The sequence below is a fragment of the Octodon degus genome, unplaced genomic scaffold (genome assembly GCF_000260255.1).
Source record: "Octodon degus isolate 3935 unplaced genomic scaffold, OctDeg1.0 scaffold00096, whole genome shotgun sequence".
In the NCBI taxonomy this organism is placed as follows: Eukaryota; Metazoa; Chordata; class Mammalia; order Rodentia; family Octodontidae; genus Octodon; species Octodon degus.
The window spans coordinates 450100-461301 of NW_004524672.1; the positions used below are offsets into that span (position 1 = coordinate 450100).

Sequence of the window (11202 nt, forward strand, 5' to 3'; positions counted from 1 at the left end):
CAATATACAACTGTGCTGACTTACAAGTATGGCAATTTCACACTGTACAAACTTTATTATTTTTAATCCCTGAGTGACCCATCAACTGTAGTAAACTAGTGCCCCATCCTCCAGTCTCTGCCGAAGGGTGGGAACCCAAGTTCTGTCAGTACCTTACTTCAAGCTGTAAAAGCAGGGTCCCTGCATCCTGTATCCTTGTCCTGAAGATGCAAAGAAGTTTACTTTTCTTTTGAGTAAAGCCAACTAGCAAACACAGAGACGCTGCAATCTCCCCGTTAACTCTGGCTCTTAACAGCTCTGTTGTCTTCTGCCTCAGGACAAGTATGTTCTGATTTCTGGTTTTTCTTCCCTAGTTCAGCACCCTGAATAAAATCATCTTTGGCTGTTGTTGAACTTTGCAGTTTAATTTTGCTTTGCCCAGGGAAAAGCTAAATATGTGATACAGCTGCTCTATTTTCTTCCAAATCAAACTTTCTCCAAGAGACCTTGGATTCTCAAATGCCACTCTAATGCTTTCCAAGCAGTTCATCAACCTAAGCCCAGAAGATGTTTCAAGTATTTTTCAGATTCCCCATTTCTCTTAACAGGAGATGTTGGTTGGAAAGAGAAAGGTTAGAAGAAATAGGCTCTTTATTTACCCTTGAACAGTCTTTCTGTCTCTCTGCTTTCAGTGCCCGTGGCTGCCAGATATCTGCTTGGTCCAATGTGCAAGAGGGAACAGACCAAACAGTACCAACTGCATCATCTTTGAAATCAATAAATTCCTGATTGGCCTGGAATTGGTACAAGAGCGGCAGCTCCACCAGGAAACCAACATCTTGAAACTGGAGGATGACACAAACTGTTCTTGGTCCTCCATCGAGGAAGACTTCCTCACTGCCTCTGAGCACTTGGAGGAGGAGAGCGAGGTGGAAGAATGTAGGAACGGTGAGAATATCCCAATGAAAATGTGTGCATCCTGATGTTAGTCACTGTATAAAAATGTCCTAGATGGATTTCAAGAACGTTTCAGGCCATGTCAATTGGGGTGACAGCACTGCGATGTTCACTTGCTGATCTTTACAGAAGGGAGGAGGAAGGGCTATAGAGCACTGGTGAAGATGCTGACAGCTGCACTCCGAAGAGGAGACATGGATGGAGCAGACACCTTAGGGATGCTCCAAGAAACCTGAAATATTCCCTCCTGCCTTGAGATGGAGTCTGTCACTGGGAGGAAATTTAGCTTCCCTAATAGTACCATAAAAAACATGTATGAAGAGCCAGCCAAATAGCTCAGAGGATTAAAGCACCTGCAAGCAGGCGCAGGGGCCAGTAGTTAGATGCCAGGCCCTGCCATGCCAGCCCCATCCCCTGGACGGACTGAAATGAGATTGAGACTGGGTGTAGTGATGTGCGCCTGTAATCCCAGCACTTGGGAGGCTGTAAACAGGAAACTCACTATGAGTTCAATCTAGTAGTGAGACCCTGAACACCCTGTAGACCCTTCCCTAAAATACAGAAAAAAAAATATGTATGAGACACAAGGCCATCTTCTTAACCTTTTTGGGATCTGATGTTTCCTTATCTGTAATTTCAGCATACAGTAGCATCCATGGCAATTCCTGTGTGACAGTTGAGGGCATTAACCAGGAGAGAGGTTGGCACCAACCTCTTTCACCCATTAGTTCACTCCTTAGCGGAGCTCAGGAAGGGGGTTTCTCTTTCCAACTCTTATCTATGGAGATAAGGTCCCAGAGTATGTTTTTTCCTAAGGCAAGTTCTATGCAGACTTCCAAGTAAGTCTGTGCAGTAGAGCCCACTGTTCAAATTCTAAACCACCTTGCTCCTCCTCTCAACCCTCCAGAAAATTCTAAGATGCAGTAGTTTGTGTTGCTTCCCCAGTTGAATGGTCGGTGAGCAGGCTTCAGCTTCTGAGCACCTTCGGCTCCGGCATTCACACTTGTATCTGCACCGAAAGCTATTTTGTTGTGAGACACGTAATGAAATTTAAAACTCTTTTTCATACTCACTTTTCTTAAAGAAACATACTCAACAGTATATTTTGAGATGGAGGTATCTGGTACTTTAAGGCAATTTTTGGAAGTAATTATTATTTTATTAAGGTGAATAAAGGAAAAACAATAAAAATGATACAGAATTTCAAAACAAGATGATAGAAAATTAGCAATGATTGTCACATTGCACATTGTTATCTTCAAAGTCAGATTACCAGAAATAGGCAGGTAAAATTGATCAGGCAGTATAAGCACTAACTGTTCCTTTCAATAAACTAGTACAAGTTAGCTATCTTGTGTGTGTGTGTGTGTGTGTGTGTGTGTGTACATATTCATATATTCCTCTTCCTTCTTTTCTTCTTTCCTCCATCCCAGTTGTTCTTTCATTTTGAGCAATTTTATTCCCCCTTTCACAATATCTACTGCATCTTTTGGATTTATTTACTCTTGCATTTTCTTATACTCAGAGACAATAGGATGTTTAAACATGTGGGTCTGATTTCACTTATAATTATGCTTTCATGGCAACCTGCTATTCAAAAAATAATAGCAGATCTCATTTCTTCTTCACCAGGTTATGAAAATATAAATGTATCAGCCAATGTGTTTGAAAGTAAGAAGCCACGAGAGGCCACTCTGGAGGAATGGGACAACAAGAAGCAAAAGTTCCTTTGTGTTTTGGACAACAAATATGTTAGCAAATATCATACCACATTGATTAAAACAGAAGACTCTCTGGAAAACACAGCCTTCCAAAGGTCGGATTCATCACCCAAGCCCTTACAGGGAAGCAGTGAAGCTGTGGAAAATGAGCGACCAGCCACAAATTATTATAAAGAAAATTTTGGAGATCAAATAGAAAAGTCTCAAGCACCGGATGCTCCATCTGATGTCCTTTGCTGCAAGATGGTTGAGGAAGATGTACCTGTTGCAGGTGGTATCATTGAGCAGGGGAGTAACCTAGAGCCAGGAAACCATGAAGACCCAAGAAATTTTCTTCCTCCTGTCCAAGAAGGAGAAGCTACCACTGGAGAGTATGCTACCAATTTAGCAGAATCTGTGCTGCAAGATGCTTTCATCAGATTATCTCAGGCTCAACCTACACTGCCCCTGGAGCCTGCTGTCAGTGCCCCCGTAGGAAGTGGCTTTCCCAGTGGTTGTTCCACAAAGGACACAGTGGCCGCCAGGTCGTGGAATGAGCTCCCCAAAATCGTCATTGTGCAAAGCCCAGATGGCAGTGATGCTACCCCTGACCCTGATGTCTCCTCCTGGCCTGACACCAGTGTTTCTGTTGATGCCTCAAGTGTTCTCTCTGGAGAGAACCCCAGCAGACACCCTCAGAGTGCTCTAGAAGTAGCGTTAGCTTGTGCAGCCACTGTGATTGGAACGATTTCCAGTCCACAGGCCACAGAAAGACTCACAATGGAGCAGGAACCCTCAGTGTCAAGCTGTACCCAAGAAGGCAGTGGAGAACTACAAAGTCAGGCATCTCTCGGAGTCAAGGAACCTTCCATCAGTGACTACTCCTTTCCATCTGCTTTGTGTGGGATGACACAGGTGGCAAGTGCTGTCGCTGTCTGTGGCCTGGGTGAAAGAGAAGAGATGCCATGCCCTGTGGCCCCGAGTGACCTCTTGCCTGAGGCCCAGACATCTGAAGCCACCTCTCCACTTTGTAGTTCAGAGACAGAGAAGAGCACAGAGCTGGAAAAGGAAGCCATTGCAGAGGCTTTGCTCACAGAGGCAGCTCTGGTATTAACCGGGCCTGGATCCCATAGCAGCATCGGAGAGCTCATGGATTCTGTGAACAGGAGAATCATAGAAACTGCTTCAAAGCCTCAGACCTTGTGCTCAGAAAATATCCTCAGGAATGACCTGGCACAGACCCTGTCCAATGTAATCCTGAAGCATTCTATTGATGAAGTTCACCAGAAAAATAAAAACACCCACCCCGACAGTGGCAGACCTGCATTAGACTCCCTACAAACCCTAATGGAAAGCACCAATCAACTGCTCCACAATGTAATATGCTTCACATTCAAGAAGATGAACCATATTGTGAGGCTCGGTGAATGTCCCACTGGCCTCTCAAAGGAGACCATCAGATGGCTGGAGACAGAACCCCTGGGCTGCCAGCCATTTGATCAGACTGTGAGTCAAGCAGAGGCAAAAGCTCCGGAGTACCCCAGTGACTATTGGCCTAGCAGTCCGCACAGCACTGCTCTTGCCATTGATGATCTGATGGATGACTTGCATCCAAAGCAAGAGAAGAGTGGAGTGAGGCCAGGCCTGCTCCAGAATCCCATGCTACCATCCGAACTGTCAGGTGGTCACCGAGTGCTGGGTTCTTCTACCACTAAAACGTCCCCCAAGGAAATGCACCTAAAAGGAATGGTAGGAGAAGATACGAAGACCCCTCAGCAGATGCCCAGGCACAAAAAGCATGAGCGTAGAGCCTCGATGGGAGCAGAAAGGGCACCAGCAGTGGGCAAAAGCAGAAGCAACTGTCAGGGAGGTGAGGATAGAGCTGATCCCGACACCCAGGAGAAGGACAGCTGTGCTGCATCTCAGAGCAACAGCATGCAAAGTAACCCGCCCTTGCTAGCAGACGATCTGGTGCCTCCTGCTCAACCCTTGCCAGGAGCAAAAGACACAGACCTCTACTGCATTGCAGACTTTGCAGAAGAATTAGCAGAGACAGTCGTCTCCATGGCAACCGAAATTGCAGCTATCTGCCTTGACAACTCCAACGGAAAACAACCCTGGTTTTGTGCATGGAAAAGAGGGAATGAGTTTCTGGTGGCACCAAACGTATCCTGCCAATCTCTGAAGAGAAAGAAGGAAAGCCAGAGCGGCGGTGGTGCCGTGAGGAAGCACAAGCCGCCGAGGCTCAGTGAGATCAAGAGGAAAACTGATGAGCACCCTGAACTGAAGGAGAAGCTCATGAACAGGGTGGTAGACGAATCCGTGAACCTTGACGATGTCCCAGATTCTGTCAGCGTTTTTGCAAATGAAGTGGCAGCCAAGATCATGACCCTCACGGAGTTCTCCATGGTGGACGGCGTGTGGCAGGCCCAGGGCTATTCCAGAAATCGCTTACTGAGTGGAGACAGGTGGAACCGGCTGAAGGCGTCCAGCTGCGAAAGCATCCCGGAGGAGGACTCCGAGGCCAGGGCCTACGTGAACAGCCTGGGCTTGATAAGCACCTTAAGCCAGCCGGTCAGCAGAGCCAGCTCGGTCTCCAAACAGTCCAGCTGTGAGAGCATCACCGACGAGTTCTCCCGGTTCATGGTGAACCAGATGGAAAGTGAAGGCAGAGGGTTTGAGCTCCTGCTGGATTACTACGCTGGCAAGAATGCCAGCAGCATTCTGAACTCCGCCATGCTGCAGGCCTGCCGGAAAAGCGACCACCTCAGTGTGAAGCCAAGCTGCCCCTCCAAGCAGTCCAGCACTGAGAGCATAACGGAGGAGTTCTACAGGTACATGCTGAGGGACATTGAAAGAGAAAGCAAAGACGGTGCCGGCTCCCGACGAAGCAGCCAGGAGTGGAGCGCTGGTTTACTGTCCCCTTCGCTACGGTCCCCACTGTGTTACAGGCAGTCGTCCATGCCGGATACCAGGTCCCCGTGCACCAGGTTAACAGTGAATGCACCGGTCAAAGCCAACTCCTTAGATGGCTTTGCCCAAAACTGCCCGCAAGAGTTCCTAAGTGTGCAGACAGTCAGTAGCGCATCCTCTTCTGGTCTCTGCAAGTCTGACTCCTGCTTGTATCGGAGAGGCGGGACCGACCAGATCACAAACATGTTGATTCATGAAACGTGGGCAAACTCCATCGAGGCCCTCATGCGAAAGAACAAAATTATCGGGAATGACCTGGAGACAGCTGATGCCGGTCCTGCTGCGGGCGGCTCTTGCTTACAAAGGGAAAAGTGTGCAAACAGCTTAGCTGCAGGCAGAAAGTCCCGGGGGCCAACTCTGCTTGCTCAGGAATCTGCTGATTTCCCAAGGAAGGACCCAGTTACTGAAAGCAAACACTCGCCAGCCTCCTCCCCAAGTGGATCTGCTCCTCCTACAGACAGAGACACTTTAGATTCTAGAAACGAAACCTCCTCGTGCAGTGAAGCTGGTCCTTTAAGCCACACCGGGTGGGCCCTTTGCCCCAGGGGAGTGCCTTTGATTCAGATAGAAACAGAGCAGAGAGAAGAGTGTGCCCGAGAACCCAAGCCTTTCCTTTCCCAAAGCAGCTCCTTACCAGAAGCAGATCATTCGAATGAGGAAAAGGTCGCAGAGGTGGCCCCAGGTGAAGACACAGCCACAAGTGTCTGCCAGAACCACAGGTGAGTAAATTGTTTTTGACTAGATAAGTCACACATCACTGGAGTCTGGATTTGCATTAGATTTATTCTTCCTCTTAGACATACAGGGGCTTTATTGATGCAAGCACTTGCCAAAATTAATTCATGATACAATAAATGACCTACCTTGATTAATACACACTTGTAATAGAAATTTGGAGTAATCTCTTTCTAATTTCCAAAACAAATTGAACTCATTTGTGTAACAGAGCAAAATAGACATTAACCTCCTAATTAAAACTACCGTCCCTTGGTTTGCTGGTTTTTAAAATTTATTCATTGTAGTTTTCAGGCAAAATAATAAGAGCAATGCCACTTACTCATTTGAAAACAATCCAATTTAAACATTCTTTAGTATTAGAAGTTGAAATTAAATATTTTATTATTATAGGTCTTTTTTCAGAAGTTTTCTTTTTCGCTTTACTGTAGAGTCTCTGTCAGCATGCTGTGTCCAACAAGTGCTGGGGTTTTTTTTATTGTGTGGTAGAACTGTGGCAGAATAGGTTCCAAGTGTCACTGGAGCTTGGGCATTTGGATAACTCTCTTCTGTAAAAGTGTCATAGACTTAAAGCATTTTGAATTTGAGGCAAGGCAATTATTTGTTTCATGCTGCTTAAAGAAATGCCCATTTCAACTTACTCTTCTGTAGAAAATTCACATGAGAACATTGTACCACCTTTATTTTTAGTCTAAAGTTAAACAAAACAGAAAATGTACTGGCTTTAGAAACAGAACTGGAGAAATAATCTTTTCAGAGATATATGGCTATTGTTTATCATTTCCAAAGGCCCTGTGATTTTTAAATATTTAACTCCAATACATAAGTTGAAGATAGCTATAAAAAAGAAGGGGGGGCAGTAGTTTTCTGAAGTCCCAGGACACTTCCCCCTCCACCTGGGAATTACGATTTATGCAATTTGGACCAGTCATGCTTGCCATTGGAGGGCAGTACAGTGTGTGTTTGGTACATGGTTCAGCTGGACGTGGGTACTTCCTCCCTAGCCACCTGCGGCTGGGATTACTACTTTCTGATTAGATGAGATCTCAGAAGAACACAAAGAGAGAAAACACGTGCTCATCAAGGCTGAAGAGCACAAAGCTAAGCTAAATGTCACAGGCCAAGCTGACCAGGAAGACAAGCTTTATGTACCAGTAATCCTCCAGCAGTAGACACCATTCCCCAAGGGCTCTGATCCAAGGACTATTCAAAATTGCAAGTTCTAAAAAGCAATCAAAAAGCTAAAGTAACATAGTAATTAACACAAAATTCTTTAGAATTACCTAAACTTGAAATGGAAGGAGAAATAAAACCCCAACAGGATTAGAATCATAGACTCCAAGAGTTTGTTCAAACTCAAGGATAATAACCAAGCTGAGATTCTCAGAGAAGGTCATCTAGTTAGAAAACATTCTCACAGCTAGCAGGGTAACAAGATTCACAGTTGTAAACTCAAATAAAATAGTCACTATCACTGACATTGAGTAAAATACATCATACAATTTTGAATTAAATGTTACTGGTGTTATACTCTTAGAAGGTATAACCTGAGAAAGTTCCTAAGAAATTTTGAAATCTGTCTGAATAAAGCTTCCAACTGACTTAGGTTTGTGCTCCATACAGTAACCAGAGCCCACAATCTTTTGAAACACCATATGGGGTTCTGACTTTGTTTTTCATGAATGAGAAAGAGATCTGGTTCTACATGCAAAACACAAAGAATAATTGCTTAATGTATTTTTCTTTGTGTGTGGTTTAAAGAATTGCTATAGAGCATGAACTCACTGAAAACCTTCAATTCTGTTGCTCAGAGCCGGCTTCCTGATTTCTCCTCACCCAGTTTCCTCAGCCATATGTAAAAGCAATAGTAATGCTAATATCGCATGAGAATTACTATAATTTTTTTAAAAAACAAAGTACACAGAGCTCTCAACCAGGCAACTTGCCTACACTTAACATTCAGTAAATGTTTACAGTTGTCCTCACTCCTGAGGAAAAATTTATATAGTGGTTTTTATTCCAGGAGAATTTTTCCCCAAGAAAAATCTGTCAGGAACAGTGAGGAGAGTAAAGACCACAGTGGGCCTGCCAAATAGCTCAGCAGATTAAAGTGCCTGCAAGCAGGGTGCCAGGTTTGATCCCCAGGCCTGCCATGCTGGCCTCACCCCCTGGGGCGCACTGAGACTGTAATTGAGACTGGATGTGGTGGCGTGCACCTGTAATCCCAGCTCTTAGGAGGCTATAAACAGGTGGATTACTACAAGTCCAATCTAGTAGTGAGACCCTGAACACTGTGCAGACTCTTCCCTAAAATATGAAAAGAAAGAAAGTAAGAAAGAAAGAAAGAAAGAAAGAAGAAGAAAGAAAGAAAGAAAGAAAGAAAGAAAGAAAGAAAGAGAGAGAATTAAGACCACAGAATTCCTAAACTTATCCAAAGGAGAAAGATAATCATAAATTAAACCATATTTTGTAAGCTCAGTCTTTATTGTAGGATTTGATTTCTCACAGCTAAATATAAAACTGAATTCCCTGTGACAGAGAAGTCCCTCTACACACTCACACAGGAGAGTAGGGCAAAAACAGGGATTTTTAATTTTGTTCAGTAGTGGGGATTTGTCATGTCCTAGAGATATTTTTAGACTAGTCACTGAGGGACATTTCCATATTGTCTTAAAATCTCCTTAGAATTGAACATATTGAAATAAAAATCATTTTCTCACTTTGTTATTTGATAAAAGAATAACAGCCTCAGAAGTTATTCCCAACCTGACATGGTGGTACACACCTGTAATCCCAGCACTCTGGAGGCTGAGGCAGAACAAGTACTGAAAATATGAAGTCGAACTGAAAATAATATAACTTAGGAAACCAATAATATTTAAAGAAAGACAACAAAATCCATCAATTGACAACATAGATTCATAATGTCACATCCAATCAAAATATTTTACTCATACAAAGAAACAGAAAAGTATCAGGCATACCCAGGCATACAATCAATAGAAAGAAATATATTCAGAAATTTCAGAGAAATCAACAAGAATTTTAAATATCTAAAAACTGTGCCAAAATATTTAAAGATATAAAAATGTGAAGCTTTACAAAAACTATAAATTTAAAAATCAAGAAAGACAATAAGCAGGATAAATTCAGAAGAAAATAATATCAAAGCCCATCATAAGTGAATTATTTAAAAAGAATGATAAAAATCTTTTTAGAGCAACCCATATAAAAGCATTACTTAAAGGGGCCAGGGAGAAAGCTCAGTAGAAGAAGTGCTTGCATGGCAAGCACAAGGGCCTGAGTTCAATCCCCAGTTCTGGGAAGGAAAAAAAAAAAAAGCATTACTTAGGGCTGGACAAATAGCTCAGTGGATTAAAGTGCCTGCATGCAGGCACTTGGGTCAGGGGTTCGATCTCTGGGCCTGCTGTGCCGGCCCCACCTCCCAGGGTGCACTGAGACAGCGATTGAGACTGGGTGTGGTGGCGTGCACCTGTAATCCCAGCCTTGGGAGGCTGTAACCAGGAGGATCACTACGAGTCTGATCTAGTAGTGAGACCCTGAACACCCTATTGACCCTTCCCTAAAATAAAAAAAAATAAAAGCATTACTTGTTAAGAAACAAATAAAAATTGTAGATTTCTAATCAGAAACAACATTAGCAAGAAAACAAATAATGTCATTTTTACTGTGCTGAAGTAAAAGATCTACCTCTTCAATTTTATCCAGTAAAAATATCCTTCAAAACTAAAGGCTGTTTAATGCCAGGCAGGTGCTGGTCTGGTGAGCTAATATATATCAGCAAAAAAATACATAAAAAGTAGAGGCTATTCATGAATAGACTCGACATTGCAATGATACGGTTTCTTCCCAGCCTGATGTACAGATTTCAGCAGTCAAAAGCTCTGTGAGGGACAAAATGCTTTTCAGATCTCAACAACCTGGAGCCCGGGAGATGGCTCAGTGGAGTAAGTGCTTCCCTGGCAAGCGCAAGGGCCTGAGTTCAATCCCTGGTTCCGCAAAAAAAAAAAAAAAAAAAAAAAAAAAAATACGGGGGGCCAGGGACATAGCTCAGTGGTGTAAGCACCTGCCTAGCAAGTGCAAGGTCCTAAGTTCAATCCCTGGTACTGCCAAAAAAAAAAATGGAAACAGATCTCAACAACCTGATTCTCAGGTTTAAACCAACGAGCAAAGGCCTCAGACTCGCCAACACAGTGTTTAACAAGAACAGAATCTGAGAGTGGCGCTGTCCAGCTTCAGTACTTACTCTAAAGTCATAATCAGGACAGTGAAGTACTGGGGAAAGAGGGTTCAAATGGATCCAGAGAATTCACCAATAACAGCCCCGTTGAAATACAGAGAACTTGGGATAGGTAATAAGACGAAGAAAACGATCTCTTCAACAGTGGTGCTGAAGCAGCTGGACATCCATCTGCAAATACAAAGAATGATAGTCTAGACACAGACCTCACACTTTCATAAAAAAATTATAACTAAAAATGGGTCACAGACTTAAGTATAAAATGCAAAAGTATAGAGCATTTGGAAGACAACAGAAAAATGGAGGTCAACTTGGGTGTGGTGATGATCTATTAGATACAAAACTAAAGGTATGATTTACAGATAAAATAACTGATAAATTAGACTTCATTAAACTGAAAATCTGCTCTGCAAAAGGCACTATCAAGACATGAGAAAACAAGCCATAGATTTGGAGAAAATATTTCTATTGCTTTTTTTTTTAAGTATTTAGTGTGGAGTCTACAAGGTCTCTCTACACAGCTCAGACTTGTAGTGATTCTCCTGTTTTCTGCCTCCCAAGTGCTGGGATTACAGGTACCCGCCACCATGTCCAGTC

At 43.4% G+C, this 11202-nt stretch overlaps 1 protein-coding gene across 1 annotated transcript in view; it reads left to right on the forward strand.

The window, feature by feature from the left end:
* Sphkap (SPHK1 interactor, AKAP domain containing) overlaps positions 1–11202 on the forward strand; it is a 127524-nt gene that overhangs the window by 89599 nt on the left and 26723 nt on the right. The window contains exons 5-6 of the mRNA XM_004638224.2: positions 672–927; positions 2569–6328. Coding sequence (XP_004638281.1) covers positions 672–927; positions 2569–6328 — 4016 coding nt within the window. The remainder of the gene's footprint in view (positions 1–671; positions 928–2568; positions 6329–11202) is intronic.